This window comes from Anarrhichthys ocellatus, unplaced genomic scaffold (assembly GCF_004355925.1).
Source record: "Anarrhichthys ocellatus isolate YVR2014 unplaced genomic scaffold, GSC_Weel_1.0 scaffold14, whole genome shotgun sequence".
Classification (NCBI taxonomy): domain Eukaryota; kingdom Metazoa; phylum Chordata; class Actinopteri; order Perciformes; family Anarhichadidae; genus Anarrhichthys; species Anarrhichthys ocellatus.
The window spans coordinates 5,816,715-5,839,443 of record NW_022280044.1 but is presented as its reverse complement, the minus strand read 5'-3'; the positions used below and the strand labels follow the sequence as shown (position 1 = coordinate 5,839,443).

The window sequence follows — 22,729 nt, the reverse complement described above, 5'->3', positions numbered from 1 at the left end:
CACGAAGACACTCGAAACAACCAGAGACAAAAAAAAGTCCACCAAATGACGCAAATTGACCACAAAGGGAGTCAAAGGGACCACAAAGAGACGGCAAACGTCCACCGAGAGACGTAATACATCCAAAATGACCACAAAGAGACGCAAAATTGCTATAAAGAGAGTAAACGCGACCACAAAAACACAGAATGACCACAAAGAAAGTCAAGTGACCGTAAAGACACTCAAAGTGACCACAGACAAAGTGACCACAAGGGGCCTTTTTAATGTCTGTGTCCAGGATCCCATCATCTCATAATCTCAACCCTCAATACTCTGCAAAACTATTTTCAAGCACTTCTGAGTTTTCGATGGAAGAGACGTCTCCCCGAACAAAACACCTCCACACTTACAACCAGAAGATATTGCTGTGTTAAAAAAAAGCGCAGTTCATCCGCTTGACCTGTATTTTAATTTACGCTTATCATTTAATTAGCAACTTTAATGGACTTTTTTTATCATTACTACCAAACAGAGCCTCTAGGATTCAGCCACCTCTTTAATTGGAGAGTCTTGATGATCCATTGATCGAGGGCCCGACACACTTAATCTGCATGTGGCGCTTTACACGCGATGTCACATCTAGTTACTGTGTTTTATGAGTGGCTGATAAGCTCCGGTGATTCACTGTTTGACCCTTTTCTGCACTCTGCGCTCTGTTTCTTATCAATATACTCTACTCTCTCTGCTGCCTGTGCACTTTTAAAATGAGAGACAGGACAGGGACGGATGATTTTCTAAAAGATGCAGAGGAGAGAGCCCATCCAGCAGGGAGAATGGACTCCAGAAATAGTCAGACAATGTGATAAAAGGTCAAAGGCCACACTAGGATGTTTTGTTTGGCTGTCAATGTTGTCTCCACAGGTTCAATTACGTTCTCTTTACGAGGCAATAAATCTCCCTACACATTTAAAAAGATGATGAAAAGCCGCATAATGCACCTCAGATTTAAAAAAGAAAAAAAAAACACAATTGCCATTGTGTGCAACGCACAAAAGGACGAGGACGACTCTGTCCTCAAAGCATCTGTTTATGTCAGATTACACAAACATGGAAATGTGGGTTTTTTCTGTCACATGTTGCTTGAAAGAAAACACAGTTCCTCAGATTTGTCTCCACTGCTTCTTTCTTTTGGAAGCTGATATGAATGCTTAAGCGGACAGTGTCTCATTGTCACAGCGGTAGTGTCTGTAATTACTGCAGCCATTGTTTCACACTGAAAGGCTGCATGCAAGCACTGGAACTGAGACTTTCTAGATGAATGAATGCTATGAAATACAGAGAGAGGGCTTGTGGGGATGCAGGGATGCTTATCTTGATGGTAGCATTATTCACAGGGCATTTTCTGCACACGCACACACAGGGAAATTATATTAATTCCAGGCAATCATCAGAATCATACAGATTACCTAATGAGCATATAAATGTGGTAATGAAGCTCAGTCATTTTAAAAAGTGCAGGCAGTGTTTTAGTCGCTGCTGTCACTGCAGCTTTGCACATGAATAGTTTATTATTTGCTCCTTTGTTTCATTTTCGTCGTCACACCCTCCGACTAGGAGAGCAATCGCAACAGACGAAGGCATGCCTTTTGATTGTTCAAATTCTCACTCATAAGTTATTAATATCCACATAAAAGAGCAGACACGCTGAGCTGTTTGAGCAGACTATAAGCCAATGATAAACAACACCGGGCTGGTTTCCATGACAGATCTGCCGGCGGCGGGGTACAATTTTTCCTCAGTTGAGTCCAGCAGGCTCTGACTAGTCCTTTCCTCTGTCGTGTAAAGTGCACAGATTTGCGACTTCTGTAATCAATCAGTAGCTTGTTTGTAGTGTTGAGAACGTTGGGGCCACATGGGCTGACGGGATGTGCGAGCATGTTTGGGAACAAGCCCTGGCACCCTGGCATTGCAAGTCTGCAGAAGGAAACACAAGTACAAAGACGCATCTCTTCCCCCTGCTGGCTTTGTGCTAAGTCTCCAGCCATGCAGGGGGGTAGCCACGTGAATCAATTAATCTCCTTCATTTTGACACAAATTCACCACGGGAGGTGGGCTGCAGCCCTATTCTGGTGAATAGAGATGTATCTGTACGTCTACCCCGACTGATGGCGGATTCAATTTGAGCTCCGTGCGGATTCATCTTATCTCTGACATGACTTTACATTGCATTAAATTAGATTGCTCTTAACGGCTGCGCGGACCGGAAGCTTCCCTCTCATCTCTTTACACGGTCAAATCAAATGATGTCGCACAAGGTCTGCGAAAACCTATTTCAAGACGGCAGGGCTGGCGACGATAAAAGCTGGTGTGTTTTTAAGAAAATGTCTCGTTCGGGTAAGGCAATCATCATTGATTGTGACGGGCCCAGATGATAGAACGTCCATGATGGTTGCAGTTAATGGCAAATATGTCGTTTGGTAAGAACGCAGCACATCAGTCACAGGAGCCAGTGGCAGTGCTGAAAACACGGGACAGAAAAATCTGTTGCGACTGTTCTCCCACCCACAGCATAATCTATTGAGGTGGGAGGGAAGATGCGAGGCCGGTGGCCGAGGGCGAGTTAATAATGACCCTGCTCTATCCTAGTGACTTGCAGTTCACAGGGCCTGCTTCTCCATCTTCCACCTCTCAGTGTGATAACGCAATAACAATAAGCTCGCAGGCAGGCTGACGGGGGTCCGAGGTGGCTTGACCTGTATGGACTTGACTGATATGAGTCATGCATTGCACCCTGGCCGACACACACACTTCTCATTTTTGATAAATTCCTAGCTGTCAGAGCTCCATGCCCAACTCACACTGACGGACGTGACACTGTGTATTGGAAATGAGCATTTCCTTTTATTTGGAAATGAACTGAAAGTGGATTTATTGGCTTTTTCATTTTGGTATTTTCACGGGTATTGGATAGTAAAGGCAAACAAAGGAAGGCAAACAAAGGAAGGCAGAAAGAGATACAAACTGAATCCGATTTGAATCAGGACATTGATATTGTTTGTGATATGCACCTATAACAATCCGGCTTTCTAAAGAAATAGTTTTTTGCCGTTGTTTTGGCATCACGGTCATCAGTCCTTGAATCTTGGCAGGGGTGTAGTCTGGATTTTAGAGATACAGAAGTGATTGGTTAAAGGATTTTTCATACTGTATTTATTGAGATTTTTTGTAAAAGTTTTATTTAGATAGAGTTTTTTTACGTTCGATTTTTATCATTGTAATAGACAGGCTAGTGGCAGGACTGGACTCAAGATCAGCAGACTGTGTTTTCTAGTACAGATACACAGCTCTACGCCTTGTCCTCACCGTCCCAGTCACCAACGGAAGCGGAGAGAGATCTTTCTCTAAACTTTGATTGGCAATAATCTGCAGTCAGCTTTGCAGCTAGAAAGACTGAGCCATCTCACCCGGATGTCCTTTGAGCATGACATTCTTTGGGCCGTGGATTTTAAGGACACAATCAAGGAGTTTGCAGGGAAGAAGGGCAGAAGAAAGCACTTCTGAAGGTAAGAGAATATCTCTTTGCTTGTTATGTTTTCCAGGTTTTAATTGAAAAGACTGATCTTCTGGTGTTATGTACACAGGCCTAATTGGCTCATAACCTAGCTTTGTCTTGACTTATTGTTGACTTACTTTTATATTGATAAGTTCCATATTTTGTTCACTGATTAGGAAGCCACAAGTAATTCAGAACCCCTCCACACCATTTCATATTTGTCGCTGTCCATTGAAGGGAGGTTCTGAATGAATGTTGGCATATCGTGAAGGGAGGGAAGGGCCTCCAAAACGTCTGTAGCCTCCGGGCCTCAATAATACTAATTGGCTTCTGGCTGCTGTGTGTCGAAATGGAGGATTTTATCCCTAAAACAAACAAGCCAATTAGGATGAACTAAAAACAGGAGGCTTGACGTCCTGTGAAGGGTGAGTCTTTGAGTTGAGTATTAAAGGCACAATGAGAAGGAATTGTCTGTTGCCGTTTTTTCAACATAACATTTAAAGCTGGCCGCTCCTCTCCGTTTTGACGACACTAGCCAGCGAGTTTAGTGATATTCAGAACAGAGCCCCGAGAGAGACAAGGCCGAGGAGCAACATCTGGAGGCAGAGGCAGTGTGAGGGGCAGAGAAATGCCCGGAAACGTCCCGAACACAGCAAATTGAAAATTAAAGAGAAAATATATGCAGAGGGCAGGGTCTCTGCAGATACACACCCCGCCACACACTCCTAGTGCATCATAAGTGATGATTGAGAGGGATCATGTCCTACGTTGCTTTGAGGAAAATCCCACTCATTGTGCCTTTTAAATGGCCCAAGGTCCATGCCCGCACGATGTTACCATTGGTAATAACAAGGCAATGTCAGTCACTGTACCTGTGATAGTGTCTTATATGTGACGGTTGTCTAGTGCCTGCTCCTGGGGTGTCATTTAATAATGTTTAAGGAAAACTAAATTAATATGAAGTAAAACCGTCATGTTGTCCAGGCAGGGAGGAAGAGGAAAAAGGGGAGAGAAAGCAAAAAGACAAAGCAACAGGTTAGTTGCTTTATGGTTCATGGTACTGTAACTAATTACACAAGGCCGTTGTGGGGCCTATAGGTGAAAGAACACTTTGGGGAAAACTGGCATATAAAACATTTATGGTGTTACTTTGTAGATATAACAATACATATGGCAATGACAGCAATGCTGTTGGACTTTAAAAACAGTCTATATGGTTTTGCAGGGTCATATTTATAATTCTCCTGGTCTTTGGGCGGGTTTTATTGACCCGTTTTGTCACACAGACCTGGCTACTCTGGTAGCAGGAGAGACGCTCCGTGGTGCTTAAGGATTTTATAACTGAACTATGATCAGGAAGTATACGTTTTATTTCTCTGTGTGGAAAAGGCACTACACAAAAAAATGCATGGTTTGTTGATGCCTGATGAACATGTTGAATGCAATCAACACGTTCATTTCTTCCTTTCTTCTTTTCCTTCATAAAACATGTTGCTCGCTCAATGCTACGTTATAATGCTACCACCAACTGTGCATCAGTTGAATAGTAAATCGCGAAAACCTACGGCAGGAATGTGTATGACAAGATACAAACAAAACAGGTTAAAATGACCACCTGAGGGCTGGCTCCAAAAGCGAGTCAATCATCAGAGACTACTTCCATATTTTATACAGCCTATGTTAAAAACATTAACCATGGCAATTTACCATGTACCTTTAATTTAAGTTAATGTTTTTGGACTGTTAGGATAGCCAGCGATCCCATGATTTTCATCTCAGTTTCATGAGCCCTTGATTCAGAAGTACATTTAAAGGGGGACATGACTTTTTTTTTTTAAATGTACACATCCTAAATCATACAATTTGAAAAATGATCAGTTTTACAAATAAAACCCATTGAAAATGATATTGCTATAATTATTTTCAATTTCATATATAACATATCTACATTGAAATTCAGATGTATATCCTCCACCTCTGGAGACAGTCCATCTATCCTTTGCGTGAGCAGAGAGGGGCAGACATCCAAAGCCAGAAAACAAAACAAGTCACTGAGGATTTCTGAATGGCATGCTGAGCAAAAAGGGATAATCTTCAGAAGGAGAAGCAGTGACTCAGTTCCTCAAACTCTCTGCCCTGTTCCTTCGCTTACTTCTGCATGGTGGCAGATGAAAGACCTCAGTGCCACTCTGGCGCTCTTTTGATTTCTCTGTGCCATTCAAACGGGAAGGAAAGAGAGTCTGCAAAGAACCCAGTTTGTCTGCACACAGTGAATACTAATACCAGATCACTATTCTTTAAACATATTGGACGTTTGGTGCTACTGAACAGCCGAGGTAGCATCGTACAGCGGGGGGCAGTGTCATTGTATGTAATAGGAAAGCTGGACTACCTTATCTCTGGGCAATATTGGAGAGTGATTTCATTCACTACCTCCACAGTAATGTGCTACATACCATTACACCTCTGAATTGATTATTGAGCTATTTCATGGACTTTACACAATGAAGCAGTGTCATGTCTGACCATGACAGACAGTCCATGAACAACAGTTGATAAGTTCCTCGGTGCTAATGGCCCTAGAAATGAAATAGCAAGGGACAATATTTCTCTCCTCTGTCTTTGTTGGGCAAAAGCCGCAGGACAATCTACTACACAGATGGAAAATCAATAGCCAATCACATAGCAAAGACATGAGTCCGTGTACTTATGTAGTTAACCCCCAGGACAAATGTCTCCATTCAGATTAAGAGGCAAACAATACTAACCATTTAGTGGAGGTGTGTTTCATTATTATCTATATTCACGGCTTTATCGTATTGGTTTGTGTTGTCGTACAGGATTTCATAGAAATTGCAACGCCCATGGGATTGACTTGAGGAAACGTCAGTGAATAAGGGCACGGCTCTGTGCACACACAGGAGTATGATCAATGGTTTCTTTTACTTTTATGCCAGCTCTATGAAAGCACATGGGTCCGTATTGCTGTAGGCTTCACTTTGAAACTGTGGACTTGGCTTAGCATGGAGATTAAAGGAGCGAAGGAAAAAACACAAGCCTGGCAGTACAGGGACTGTTGTTACCCAGCATGTTAAACACTGCACCTGGCTGTGTGTCTGTAAGCAAGTGGAATAGGGCCTTTGAAAAAGTTCAAGATCTAGACTGATGGACGAGGTGGCTCTCCAGCTTGGACTCTGGGATACTGTGATGGACACAGTTATCACAATTTGACAAAATGTAGACCAAACGAATTAATCAAGAAAATAATGAAGAAAATAAGTGGTAGATTCTGTTGGTAGGAAACAGATTGTGAACCAGGGTCTCCTGAGTTGACCTAACCTTCCCCCTTAGCAGCCCTGTTTCCTAAACATACCCATAAAAGGAAACTTCATTGTGAATTATGTTTCAAGGAAAACACATTTTGTTGTGTATTACGTTTGCTTTTGACGTATTACAAATAAGTTGCAAGTGAGTCGGCGTAAGTCTGAGTAGGGATGAGGTTGGTGTGGTGAATGAGACTGCTGTTTGTGTCCCATGTGAACCAGTACTATTGTTGCCTAAACATAACCAAGTACTTTTGTTGCGTTTTTTGTTTTGTTTTGTTTTGTTTCCTATTCATGTTAAGCCAAACCATGATGTCTTTAACTAAACCTTACCAACTAGTTTTGTTGCCTAAACCTAACAAAGTCGTTTTGTGCATTTTTTAGTTCTGTTTCATTTCAGTTCATTTCAACCATATGTTTCAAATTGCGACCGTAATTCAGGAGAAAATATGTTTCCCTCTAAGTGAATCTGCAAGTGCAGTGTAGTTGTATGGGAACGTTATTCTGTAGGAAACAGGGTTGCACTCTGTGGTGCTTCAACAATGTCCCACCACTGCTGCATTTGTTTTCGAGAGATGGCAGTTTAGTTTGTACAACCTTTTTATTAAGTCTGAATAAATGGCCGATGCGGTTGTTTTTATGGTGAGGGCAGTGTAATAAATTACACTTGGCCGCAGTCTTTGTAATGAAGTACCCACGAGTATTGTCTACGTTTTTGTGGCTCCCGAATAGCGCTGACAAACGTGCATACTTGATAGTAAGATAAATTTGGCATTGGTTTAGACTGTTTCATGGCATTTTGTAGTGCCATCCTTATCTTTCTTATAAAGCAGGGCTACAAAGAGAAAAGCACAACCTGCGTTACCTGATGTAAGGAGCTCAAAGCATTTCTCCTCCCAGCAGAGAGGGACAGATAGATAGAAAAGACAGATAGGGAGTAAGAGAGAGAGCGAGAGAGACAGAGAGGAGGAGAGAGATGGAGATTAAGGGTTTCTCATCAGGGACCTTGTGAATCGCCACCTTGAACAGTGAACTTGACTTGATCCTGGGATGCCATTGGTGATCTAGTTTAGCCAGTGTTCACAGCAATCTTCTCCAACGCTGCATGTCTGAGTGCTTTAATTTGCCTGGCTGAGGGTTTGGTGTGCGACCAGTAATGAAAGTACCTTCAGGTTGCACTGACACAGCTCTGGGAGATCAGTCCTGCTTCATCTTTTAAGAGATCTGTAAGGTTACCGTTGCATTCAGTAATTAAAATAGATTTGGGTGGAAAAATCAATGCCAACATGTTCATTTCAAACTAATTGCCAGAAGAAGTTGATTTTCTTATTGGGATAATAGTCCCCATTGGTGTGCCTCAGCAATCACACTGCAGCAAAATGTTGATGTGCACCAGTGAGCTGAGTGAAACCAAGCATATCTGTCAGTCTAATGATAGCAGAGCACACCGAGCATACAGCTCCGGGACATAAACCAGCACAGCATGATAAAATATATCTGTTAGAGCTGCAGCATATTGGTTGATGAATAATGCTTCAGTATTTTTTTTTAACCTCACTTTGAAGTTTTCACTGGTTTCTGCAATAAATCCGTCATAAACGGCATCATTATTTGGTTACCTTCAGCTGTTGATGCATTTGAAGTGGAGTGGGCTTTTCCGTTTGTCGTTTGGCTTGGATGCCGTTATCATAGCTTGTAAGAGTTCCGCTCTCCTTACCTTGAAAGATTCAATACTGATTCTCCAAAAATAAATGTGTGGCATCAAAAAGCACTTACAAACTCCCCTACCTCTCCAGGCCCAACTTGTCAGACTATAAAGCACACTAATGTGCTAGGGCATAGGGTCTTTGTCCTGCTCTCCTAATCATACACTACACTAGTTCATTAAAACTAAACTTAATGAGTCATACTCTACAGATTCAGAGTTGCTCTTGGCAACACCAATTAGTTTCTGCTTTGGCTAGTTACAGTCTTCCTGAAGGGCCCAAAGCTGTTAGTGAAGATCTGAGGTTTAGTCACACAATAGAGCAATAAACAAGAGTTAAACAGAGGGGAAAACACAACACCGTTTCATGTTCTCATAGAGTAGCTATTATATTTCCTCTGTAACTTTAAGCATGTTCAAGGATCAGACATTTTCAGTTAGTTAGATATTAATATTTACACATTAAACAAGCTAGTTGTGAAATGAATCAGTGTAGTAATGGCAGTGAACAAAACTGAAACCATAATCAATCATACTTATTGTAAACCATGAGTTTACCCTAAACCTTACTTTAGATTCATTAAAGAGCAACTTCCCAGATTTAGAATTGCACTTCCATAAAGGTTTGGAGACAGATTAAAGAAAATGTTTTGAAGCAGCATGTGAATAATTATTCTGCATTTGGACCTTTATAAAGTTCCATAAAGACTACATCCTAGATCTCTCATAATGCAACTTCAAAGCATTCTTAGGTAGACCCTCCCTGCCATTTAAATGTCTTTCAAATCACACATCCCCAGTTTGTAACACATGCTTTCTGCTGTTAAAATGTAATCCTGAACCTAGATGACCCTGATGACATCATTTTCGATTTTGACATTGTGGTTTACGCTGAGATCACAGTTTTTCATAGACGTTTGTAGAAGGGGAACATCAGAAGTAATTGTACCTTATTAATAAGGTAAACACATGTTCAACACATGTCAGCGACAGTCGTTCACACAATGATAGCCTACATTACTTTCTACTTTTTAATCTAATGGTCTATGGTAGGCCTCTTCTATCATAAGTAAGTAGTCTTCACCTGAACACTGCAGTGGATGAAGCTTCTCTCTCTGCCACAATGGTTTGATTTAAGATGGTGCAACTGAACAAAGTGCTTAATGCAGTGTGAAACTAACTGGGTACATTGTAGCAGTTAGTGTTGATTTTACACTCAAACTTCTTCAAAAGGCTGCAGATCCCCTGCTATGAGACTATAGATTTTGGGGCAATAGCTAGATTTTGTTCCGTGTTACCCTGCTCACTCTTCTGTCTTGATGTTACATGTGGACTACGGGCAAACTGATTATGTAAATACTAGATATATTGCATTTGCAATTCTCTGGAAATGTGAATTTTTAATCTTAGTCTTTATTGCATTCACAACACAATTTGATTTGCTTTTTTTCTCCATCCAATTACAATGTGATCACCTAGAATGCAAGTTTGTGGAGTTTCTACAGAGCCCATTTACCCTTGGGGGCCTCATTTCGCTGTTAAACTCTGTTACTTTCCATTGGACTTCTAGCCTTCTGCACACAAAAAACAACAGGATAACTCTTCTTGGTTACAAAGCTAAGGGTCCGTGCAGAGGAGAAACTCTCTCAGCTAACTATTTTTTTGTCCTAATTGGGGATATTGAGCAGTCCTCCTGTCCTGTGATCTACCCAGCCAGAGTGAGCCGACCTCTCTTTCATGTGGTGTTCGAGCCATATACTGAAAAGAAGTCGAGGAGAATAGAAGCCCGGGCTTCACTGACTGTCAAATGAAAATCCCCCTCGACACTGTATTGTGACATCTCTCAATGGTTCTATAGGCAACTCTCCAGCTTCATTCTCTCAAACTGAGTTTGGCAATTTGGTCACAGTGAAATGATGCGTTAAGTGAGTATTGTTTCCAATGAAACACCAGCAGTTCATGTCATTGTGTCGAGATATGGTATGGTAGAGTGCGAGGAAAGCAGAGCTCCTATCAAACAGACGGATCAACTGAGAACCATAGATATTAGATCAATGCTATGTCTGTTTCTGTGGAAACCAACATTGAGGTAGAAGTATGCAGTATTAAGTAGCCTACTGTTATAGACCTCTCTTGGAGTTTTCATCTCTGGCCAGGTGAAATAAGCCGGCGGACGTCCACCCCAAACAAACCTGCGTACGAACCAGACACCACCACTAGGCAGTGAACTGAGCTGAACCCTTACCTTTAATATTTATCAGATTGCGGATATCCCATATCTGCAGACATCCCTCAGCTCTACATCGCTTATCAAATCGCTGACTCTCGGTCCGGAGCAGCCGGTAGTCATCTGGCAAGAGTGGGTCTGAGTTACATGAAAGCTCGCCTCGAGGCCCGATTTCAGACTCATCTGTTGTACTGATTCTGCTGGGCACATGTTGGTGTAAGCCTGCAGTGACGGCGAGGCATCTTTGGGCTGCAGCGTGTGCTCTGAGAGGGAGCCAGTGGCGCCTTTGCCTTTTTGACTCCCGAGAGTGAAGCTTAGGCCGACTGCCAGTATATCAAGGCAGGGTGTAAAATTGCTCTGAAACATTAGGACTGAGAGTGACCAAGAAGTGAATTAGGCCATGGTGAATCATTTTATGCCACCCCCAGCTCCTACCCACTCATCTGTCCCTTATCATTTCATTCTGCTGAGGGTGTCTTGTGTTGTTCTAAAGAGTTTAAAAAACACTCCCTGGGGCCTATCAACATGTATTTCATGTGCTTCCATCAGCACTCTTTTTTAACTTGTAGGCTCAATGTGAATTGATTTGATAATGTTATACTGAGGCGAAAAAGACTAAATATGACAGCAAATGCCAACTATGCATTTGTTTCGTTGTTTTTACATTGCCGCTGTGTCGTGTGTGTATATGCACACACATTTTGCAAGTGAGTAAGCAGTCAATATTTGGTGCAATACCTGCTGTCCTATGCGTAAAGTAACCCAACTTGGTCAGTGCTCCTAAGCTTCCAACTATGACGCTCTACGTACCCCTGTAGCGCCAGGTTTGGACGTGTCACGGACAGTGTGTCAATATGTTTTCTCTTCATCTATAACTGATACACGAGTCAACAAATCGCCAGCTCAAGAAACTGTAAAATTTCTGCTGCACAGGAAATTCTATTTTTATGTTTGCTCTTGTAATTAGAGGACTCACTGAAGGTGAAAAGCACTGCCTACAAAAAGAAAGATGTCCTCTGGTAGTTGCAGACTCTAGTTGAAATCAGAGCATCCTCACACTTGTCTCTGTTGTATCCGTCCAATTTATTGTCTGAGCTCTCAGTTACAAAGACATTCATCGGAACAAAAGAAAACAGAATAATCAGTCTCCCACAGAGGAGGAGAGGACATCAATTATCAATACACACCTGAGATGGTACAAGACAATAAAGCTTTAGTTAGAACACACACCTTGGAAAAAGCATCATAGAAAAGAAAACTGTTGTTGTCTTTTTACATGACTGAGAACAAAAATGAAAGGACTAATAAAAAGACACAATCACTCTGACAAAAAACACAGTATCATCTTTGATCTTGCAAGGACCCAAATTTTGTAACAAATAAAGAGTAAAAAAAAAACAGACATCGGACTTCTTAAGGGCAAAGCCATGGACCCTACTTTTTACTCAATATTACACAAACATGTGTGAGCTTTTTTAGCTTACTATCATAGTTATAGTTATATACTTTTTCTGAAAGGTCCGTTTCACCCTTTGTGGGGGCTTTGAGAATTACATGGTTTCCTGTTGTCTTATTTGTGCTGGTTTTAGAGGCTTAAAAGCCTCGCGACTCTTATGTTAATTTGCGAGCCATAAGTAGCCCACCAAATTTCGTGGAAATGGAAATTTCAGGTGTCTTGCTCTGGACCAAAGTATTGTACTGAGGGAACTAGCTAACTGACTGACATAATGGTGCTTTGGCCTGGCTGCTTCTGTGAAAGAAAAATATAGTTTCCTGTCGTATCCATGTCATTTATAGAAACGTTAGCCCTTTGTGCCCTCGGCAGATATCTTTCCAAACTCTACATTTCCCCATCAGTTGCCTCCTGTGCCTTGGGATCCACAAGTGGAAGAAAAATAGATAGTATGGGCTGTCGCTACTGAGGTGACGTGAGAAGATGCTGGAATGAAAGCTTTGTGGAGTGTGACAATTGGACTCAGACACTGCTCAGTGATACAGAAGATGAGCCACCAGTTCAGACATGTCGCAGTGGTAGCCAAAGTGAGATTTCTTGAAATAGAAAGTGCTCTGATGAGTTGCAAATGGATATGCCGAGAGAGCGAGAGAACGAGTCATTTGGAAGGCAATAATTTAACAGGATTGACCTCTTCTAATAGAGGTTGTTTAAATTGCTCCAGTTTAATTCTTCATGACGGCACAATGGACAAATTGGACAGACAACTATTGGATGCTAATCATGAGAAAAGGCACTTGTTGAAAAACAATAGGGGCTTTTTAATGCTTACGGTTCTGACAGCAAAATCTAAAAGGAACAATGGAACAATAATATTTAATGAAACATCTCTACGGCTATAAAGTCATGGTCACGTCCCTTCTGTCCTGTCATACCTGTTATCCTCCCCTCTCTTCAGATCGTTAACCAGCGCTTCTCTATCTGCGCAGGATCCACTCAACAATCTAATGTAATGACTTACATCTCTCGGGTGGCAGGGGAAAGATTAACATAAACAGTTTGTGCGGGCGAGTTGCCCGACACACTGAGGTCTTTCTTTCAATTGATCCCCTCGCCTTCACAGACATGCAGTCAAATCACTGAGCCTATATTGTTCACACCAATAAGCATTTCTCTGCAGCCAATGCAGCCACTTGCTCCAAAAAAACTGCTCATGCTACGATCTTCAGTGTGACAAACCTTTTGCCCACTGCGTTAAGCAGCAGAAATGTACTCTGCATTGTGAAGGTGAGAAAGCGAGCTAATGTGTTAAGTGATTTACATTTATTTCCCTTCACGGGTCAAGAAGTGCCACTACAGACAATGTTCAGCAACTACAGTAAGAAAGAAAAATGATAAAAGAAGTGATGGGGAAATAATTTACTGGGGTCAGACTCGAAATAGTGTTCTGCTTTCTCAGGCAGTGACTTTTGGGTTGAAATAGCCTACAAAACCTAAATGGATTAACAAGAACGTCCCTTCATGTAAAAGCAGCAGTCTCATACTCACTACTCGGCGACTGTACGGCCAATTTAACTACTAAACTCAAATACATTTCTGCCGTTGAGCACCGTCATGTCTCCCCCCTCGCAAGATGTGCTGAAATGAAACTTAAACCTGTAAAAAAAAAAATATTGATATTGAGCTGTATTAGCATTCATTTGAAATCTGTTTCTGGACACCAAGCGAATGTTAGAAATTGACTGATTCCTGTGAGTTTTGGTGCTTTAACTGCTTCTCTATGTTCACCAACTAGTAGCTAACTTTGCTTTTTGCTTTGTCTATTTTTTTTCTTTAACTTTGGACCATTTTGCTGACTGCTGCTGCTGGAAACCCCCTGTGGGGGCTGTGAGAGTGAACCAAAATAGTAAAGCAATGTGCCAGAAAACCAAAACAATGAACTAAAAGTTGCAGTAAAGCTTCTTAGAGCTGAGTGGAGCTTCATATTGAGGTGATAAGTCTCTGGGTTCATCACCATGAACAATAATCTTTCTCCTACAGGCAGTCATGCAATCCACACTTTTTGTGTAAGGAAAAATAAACTATAATGATTTTGCAATTTTTCTGCATATTTTGGCATTTTTTAGAGGAGCATACAAGCTGTTTCGAACTTTTTGTTGAAAAGCTTCTGTGCTTCAAGCTTCTGCAAGTGCATTTCACATGACACAGCATTTGTTACCCTTTGTCAGCAAGTCCACATTGCATCAGTCATGTACCATGATGGTTTTACAGTATTCTACATTTGGCAGAACATAGTCCCATTACCTGAGAAGTTAAGTTAGCTATAAGATATTGCGCTTCTGAAATAACGTCACAAACAAGCCCATATATCTTTTACAAGATATATGTATATATATATATATATATATATATATATATATATATATATATATATATATATTATTTGTTTGTATAATAACCTTATTTTTCATTCATTTTTTAAATCTTTTTTCCCATTTATTTAAAAACTGACATGTAGGGGAGCTTTATTCATTAGCATTTATGACATCTGTCATCGCATCCTGTCGCTGCTTCCAAAAATGAATGAGTTTGAGTAGAGCATGACGATGCCTTTGCCAAGCTACAATCATCACTGTCCTTTATACCAGTTTTGCAATGAGGCTCATAAAAGGGGACAATTTTGCGCTTAATATATCCATATTACCTAATTTAAATACTAACAAATAGCACAGGAGCACCAAGACGTGATATACTTATGAATTACACCATTTTCGAGTCCATTGACAATTATAATGGTTTCTTTTTGTCTTATTTGTGCATGTTTAGCCACAAAAGCTGCTCAACATCAATGTATTTTACCTGTTATTCAGCAGGTTGCATCCCACAGATGTCTTCTGTTAAAAACCAATGTTTGAATCCAATACTTCCACATAAATTAAAACCCAAAATGTCTCTTCAAAAGCAGTCAGCAGCATAGACAGAAGTAGATGTACTCACCCACTACCCAAGCCCATTGGTTCGTGGACTGCCGTTTTGAAGCTTCAAGTTTGGCATTTTGGTTGTCGCCATCTTTGTTTTTGGGAACCAGAAGTGACATGAGAGGGTAGAGCTAAATACTAGTGAACGCTGAATAAGACATTTTTAGGCGACCAAATTGTTACAATTGAAAATACTGTGAAAGGGTTAAAGTACTAACACAAAAACACCAAACACCAAACACTGTGGCAGCGACCTGTTAATCACTTTATTTCTATTTTACTCTAAATTAATTTACTAAGTGAACATCATGCTGACTGAAGAAGACTTGAAACTAGTGATTGAGACCGTAAACTCATATTAACAATGTTTACTGAGGTAATAAATCATGAAGTAGGGTCATTTTGTTTTTACAATTGGACTTCTTTTTGTGACCAGTTGAGTCGCCCCCTGATGGCCAGTAATGAGAATGCACATTTAAGGCCCCTTCGCTTTTCAGAGCCGGAGGTTGTCCCCTGGTAAACAGTGATGGGGCTAGAGAAACTTAGACTCCCCAACCTTAGAGTTTTACCTGCTGTTACTCTTTTGGTGGGGCTGACACCATTTCCTTTGCAAGGACTGTAGGTCAACATCTTCAGTGATAGCAACATTTCAATGGAAACCTGGCTTTTGTCAAACCCTCAAGCATTGAAGTCTGCAAAAATAACATTGTAATCCCATACTGCCAATAACGGTAATATTACAGTAAACATGCTATTGCATTACCAGCTATGTGACCCTCACCTTTTAGGTTTTTGTGATCTCTGAACAATCTGTCACAGTTTACAGCCTCACTTTCGTGTTCAACTTTTACCCAGTGTTCTGACTGTAGTTATAAATGCTTTGACAGAGCATATAACTGGCACGATGAGAATAGCACAGAAGAGAATAGCAACCAATAACTTCAAATGGGCACGTGTAGTGCCTTCTCGATTTCTTTAGACCTCCACAGACTGAGGCTGCAAAAGGGACATTATTCGTGCTTAAGTGGGATTGATTTGGCATGAAAAATGAAAAGCACATTGCAGCATTTGAGCTGTAGGTATGTTATTGTCAGCCATCACAAGCCTATTCATAACAGAAAACAGATTATCTCACTGATAATCTCGGAGTCTGCCATCTGCCTTTGTGCTTTATTCTTTAGAAAAGGGAGTTTAGAGCAGAGCTACAGAAGCATTTTAATAAGTTGGTCTCTTCTTGTTGATGTTACATCAACGTGACCACAAAGGTACAAGGCGAAGTCTTTGAGAAATATCTAGTCAAAACCCGACAGGCAAATACTAGAAATTATGCAGTTTATCACAAAGCTGCAGAGAGGCAGCATTTCATGCACTCCTCAGATGATGTTTGATGCTGCCTGTGAGGGCCGTTGAGATTTCTTTTGGCTCCGTTGGGCTGTGATGGGGACTGTGATGTGGCACAGCACTATCTCTATTGACAGCACATTTATCACACTTTGTCTCAGATAGCATTCATTTGCATGGGCCCATTTCCAGTCATGTTGCTGGAGGTTGGTGTGACAGTATGTTCATTTTTTGTCCAAAAGCCACGCAAATATACAAACATTTGTTCAAAGCCAAACAGGAAGGCTGTGTTCTTTTATACACTGCGGAAAAAAACCGTCATCCCTTTATTGTTCATTCTCACCATTTATTCTCAGTAAATGTTAACCATGCAATGTCGCATCAGCTTTACATCGTGCCACATCACCTGCATATCATGCCTCACAGCACATGGCAGAACAACACTTGATTTTGTAATGGAATCATAATTAATATTATTATTATTAATATTACATTAATAAAGCTGAAGTTATTGACTCAAACAATATTTTGTTTACAATATTATTGTTCTGTGAAAGAGTAGAGGCCCAGGGGTGAAAGTGAGACAATTATTAAATACATCATAGAGGAATTAAATAAAATAATCTAGAAATAAATGACTTGGGAAATGAATAAAGGGAACACATGATAAATAATACCACACAATAAATAGAGGCAGTAGTGTAGGTGCATTTATGTTAATTGACTATAGTGGGGAAAAAAGTAATTAATGGCTTTTTTTCTCACATACTATTTTTTTCATACCATACTTTAATTGACGTAAAATATACATTTTGTTTAACAGACTGTACTATAACTTTATTTTACATAATATGCTCTGACTTTTTTCGACACACTATACTTTGACTTTTTTTAACTTACTATACTATGACCTTTTTGTCACGTACTATTAATACATTTCTCTTGACATACTTTAATGTGACTTTAATGTGGACTTTGAACATAGACACCATCAGGAAAAAGACCCAATAGAGGATGTGCGTGCAGCTCAGGAATGTCAACCTGCCTCAGGAACAGCTAATCCAGTTCGACATTGCAATAATCAAATCTGTTCTAAACACATCCATTACTGAACATCAGTCAGACATTGTCATTAACCCTCTAACACCGTAATATCCACTGTTGCCATTATAAATTATAATTTTACAAATTCATTATAAATTAAAGCTGCAAGCAGCATTGATCGGGCCCTCGCATATTCACGCACGTCGAGGCTACTGGCAGGTCTCTGGTGGATGCGGCCATGCATTTCTGTGACACCATCATACACTGCGTGCACAAGTTAAAAGGTATTTCCTGTGTCGACCAATGGCATAGCGGGTCATTTTGCCAGGTCTTAAGCCTTGAATGTTTTGAGTGTACAAAAAACGGAATGTGTGTGAATGCGCTTCAGTGTTAGTAACATAACAGACTGTCAAAGTAAATGCAGGTCTTATCACCGAATGTTTGTGTGTGCAGGTAGCAACATCTCATTTTAAGTCATCGAGACACAATCATTTATGGTCGGTGGAGGAGTTTTCTCAGTCGTCACTGAACCAGTGAGTAACTCAGCTTTTACAACAATATTGTGGAATATTTTGACATTAACAGCAAATGGAAAATGTGCAGATTATATCATCCCAGTCATGAAATAATAAATAAATAAAACGCTGCTTTGCATCAGGATGATATCTTGAAACTCAACTCTTTTGAGACAAATGTTTCAAAGGAAATCATTAAATATGAGCGGAAAGTATTATACTGCAATTTAAATGTTTCATAATCATTTAATTTGATAACTCTTTTGTCAGCCAGCTTTTTTTTTAAGCAGTAAAAGAAAACTGAACAGAATTAGGCTTTTGATGTCTTCATGTTTGTCTATAACTCTTCCTCTAAGAAGACAAGAAATAACACCTGAAGAAATGAAATGTTTTCAAAAGTGGAGCAGGTTTTATCCGAGGCTCCGTTTGTAAATGAGGAAATAAAATTCACATTCACAGCGCTGCTCCTCTTCCTGGAATGAACCACAGCTTGATGACCCCTCCTTCTTCCTCCTGCTCTCACACACAGCCTGCTCCACTCTGTCCACATATTTCCCTGTTCCCTCCCCTTCAGATCTACAGTTTTAAAGATGGGAGTAACCAACATGGTGGTCAAGCGACAGAGCTGACAGGCTCCATTCACTGAACAAACGCATGTTGTTCAGATCAGAAGTCAAAGCAGAGTCGCTTCTAGTAAAGTGAAACTCAGACAGTTGTTATTGAGAGATGAAATGGCGCAGAAAGGACTTCAGCTGGATCGGGAAACCTTCTCTTGTTCCATCTGTCTGGATCTACTGAAGGATCCGGTGACTACTCCCTGTGGACACAGCTACTGCATGAACTGTATTAAAACCCACTGGGATGAAGAGGATGTGAAGAATCTCCACAGCTGCCCTCAGTGCAGGCAAACCTTCACCCCGAGGCCTGTCCTGCTGAAAAACACCATGTTAGCAGTTTTAGTGGAGGAGCTGAAGAAGACCGGACTACAAGCTGAACACAAAGGCCACGACACAGTCTCAGCTGCAGCAGAAAGGACTGAGAGGCAGAGAGAGCTGGAAGTGAGTCGACTAAACATCCAGCAGAGAATCCAGGACAGAGAGAAAGAGGTGAAGCTACTTCAACAGGAGGTGGAGGTATTCAATCGCTCTGCCGATGAAGCGGTGAAGGACAGCGAGAAGATCTTCACCGAGCTGATCCGTGTCATGGAGAAAAGAAGCTCCGATGTGAAGCAGCAGGTCAGATCCCAGCAGAAAAGTGAAGTGAGTCGAGTGAAAGAGCTTCAGGAGAAGCTGGAGCAGGAGATCTCTGAGCTGAAGAGGAAAGACGCTGAGCTGAAGCTGCTCTCACACACAGAGGATCACAACCAGTTTCTACACAACTACCCCTCACTGTCTACAGACTCGTCCGGCATCGATATCCGTCCTCTGAGCTACTTTGAGGACGTGACGGCGGCTGTGTCAGCAGTCAGAGATAAACTACAGGACGTTCTGAGAGAGAAGTGGACAAACGTCTCACTGGCAGTGACCGAAGTGGACGTTTTACTGTCACATTCACAAGCAGAGGCCAAGACCAGAGCTGGATTCTTAAGAAATTCAAGTGAAATCACACTGGATCCAAACACAGCACACACAAAACTGTTATTATCTGAGGGGAACAGAAAAGCAACAGTTATGAGTGAACCACAGTCTTATTCTAGTCACCCAGACAGATTCAGGAGATATTGTCAGGTCCTGAGTAGAGAGAGTCTGACTGGACGTTGTTACTGGGAGGTGGAGTGGAGCGGACGACGAGTTCATGTAGCAGTCGCATACAAGAATATCAGCAAATCAGGGAGATGTAGATTTGGATTGAGTGACAACTCTTGGGCGTTACGTTGTGAGAAAAACAGTTTTACATTTTGGTACAACGATATCAAAACTCCCGTCTCTGGTCCTCAGTCCTCCAGAGTAGGAGTGTACCTGGATCACAGTGCAGGTATTCTGTGTTTCTACAGCGTCTCTGAAACCATGACTCTCCTCCACAGAGTCCAGACCACATTCACTCAGCCTCTCTATGCTGGACTTTGCTTTTATTGTTTTGCAGACACTGCTGAGTTCTCTAAACTCAAATAGTCAGAAGTGATTTAAGGAACGGCAAATACATTTCTGTGTTTTCATTTTTAAACTAATTTTGTGTCCATAATTGTCGCTGAGAGCTGATTTTTCTTCACCTGTCAATCAAACATCATGGGCGGTACTTTGACTTCTTCTCATTGTTGTTCTGTAAATGTTTGAGTTTCTTTAGGTGGAGCTCCTTTCTGTGTCTGTTTAGCCATGGAGGCTATCACTGCTCATGATGATCTTTGTTGACCTGAACTGATATTTCTCTTCATGAAAATGTAAACTGCTCTGAATGTTTGTTGAATATTTGTTAGTTGTTGTTTCTCTTCCACTGCATGGCTCTTAAAGAGAAATCACCAGAGCTTCTTTTATCAAAGATATTTAGTTCTCAGCACTCTTTGTAAAGATTTATTTAAGTGAAATTACATTAATTTTCTATAACAGATTAAATATTGTTCTTGTTGTTTTCTTAATCGTTGTACAAAAGAGGTACTATGATGTATAATATAACTAATTATTATAATCATAATCAATAAGGAAATCATTCATTATTCTCTTTTACAAAACTGAGATTCTGGTTAAATATATTTGAATGCTCTGAGTTTTTGTCAGACATTTTACGGTTCTTGGAAATGGGTTCTTGCTGCAACTTTGCGTGCTATAGCAGAAGAGAATTTTAATAATTTAATAATATTGTTTGGGGATTTTCCACAGCACATGAAAAGGCAAAAACAGACAAAGTAGAAACAAAAAGGACAGATAAGAAACAAAGCACAGTTCAAATAAATAAGGAAATAAACTGCTGCATTACTAGCACTTCTTTGCCCAAACACTCAATGAGAGAGGTGGACTATAACAATAACAATTATACGTTGTTTGTTACTGGTCAAGTTAGGACTGAGTAAGGTGATCCAGAAATGTCTGTCATGTATCCAAAAATGTATTAAGATTATCCATCATGCCGTATCAAACTTCCTTAATATGTAATAGACCAGTGAGCTCGGTTAACCAGGTGTTAAAATGGAGCCAGTGTCTGACTTCCAGAACCAGAAAAACTATATCTTAAGCTGCTGTTGAAATTCTTTTTAAGACATTAGGTGCTCAGAAACCTGATAGGTAATGTAAGCAGACAACATCACAGGCTCTTCTCCGCCTGCAAGAGAAGAGCTGAGAGATAATCCTCGGCTACAGACAGTCCAAGCACTGTTCAAAAGATTCAAAGCGGTTATGTAAGCTCACCAACTGAAATAATACACTGGAGTGTACGACACAGTAAGATAGAAACACATCAAGGTGAGATAGATGATTACCTGAAGATAGGGAATGTGTTTGCAGAATGACGAATGTCTGATGATGAAATTTCTCTTACTGAGTTCAGCTGGTTATTGACAGCAGTGTTCCCGGTCTACTAATGTTGTTTTCTTGACTTCGCACATGACCTCAGACTTTTCATGTTAGCCATGGGTACAGCATTATAACTGCAAACTCCATTACAGCTATTCCAACACGAGGTGTGCCTGTGCTTGAAGTCACTATTGTATGCAATGTTCTCTGCCTGGAAAATGGTTAACGTACCTCTTTTGTGACCACCTTACCGAAAGCTATACCACTCTAACTTAAATTGTAATTTTTCACATTAAATGTCACTATGTAACTTTTGTTATCGACAGTGTGTGTATGTTTTTCTCTCTAAATCTTTCAATGGATAATCATGCCTGACTCCAATTATTGATAGAGAAAGCTGAGCAACACTTGCTGGAAGATGAAAATGTCACACCTTAGTGAAATATTAATTTAAGTGCTGCTAGGCCTAGTCCTACTGCAAATGCCCTCAGAATGCAATGCGCGTGTGTGTGCATTTGTATGTTTGCTCGTCTGCAGCATCCATGGGGAGTCTTTACTCATCTAATCACTTCACTCCCCTGAGTCGGCATGCTAATTAGGTCTAAAATATACATCATAGTTTATCTCGTCTTTTTAATTAAAAGTTGATGGTTGCTCTTCAGCTATCAAGCAATATGCTTTAAAAAGACACGTTTCCAGAAAGTGCGGCTTATAGGTGCCATTTTAAGAACCAAAAATACCCAACTTTATGGGAAAATTGAATGCTATATCATTATTTCTGTTCTCAGAAAAGGTGCATCATTGCCTGTATAACTGAGCATGTGAATAGCAAGGAATAGCTAAAATGAGGAAATCAAAAGTGATCTGGCACAGGGTAATTATTTCAGGCACTGAGCGGCGGAGTACACTTTTAGCATTCAGCTTTGCATTCAAATAAGCATTTGCAAGGTGCAAAAGATTTTCACTGTTTGACTTGCACTCCAGCAGGTAATGAGAAAGATGTGAAGGGGAGCTCAGGAAAATGTTTCTGAGCATGCAACCAGTCATGATGTGATAGATGAAAAGGTGAACTCAGTTAGTATTCATCATCATCCTCTTGAGCTTAAGATATTTTTTTTCAGCCCGTGTAAAATATTCTAGATCGCACCGCTTCCTAGTTTAAACT

General features: G+C 40.7%; 1 protein-coding gene across 1 annotated transcript; it reads left to right on the top strand.

Moving 5' to 3' along the window:
* Positions 1–18,341: 18,341 nt before the first annotated feature.
* On the top strand, positions 18,342–22,476 carry ftr55 (finTRIM family, member 55). Its single transcript, XM_031854291.1, has one exon. The coding sequence runs from the start codon at positions 18,853–18,855 to the stop codon at positions 20,230–20,232; it is 1,380 nt and encodes a 459-aa protein (XP_031710151.1). The 5' UTR covers positions 18,342–18,852; the 3' UTR covers positions 20,233–22,476.
* Positions 22,477–22,729: the final 253 nt, after the last annotated feature.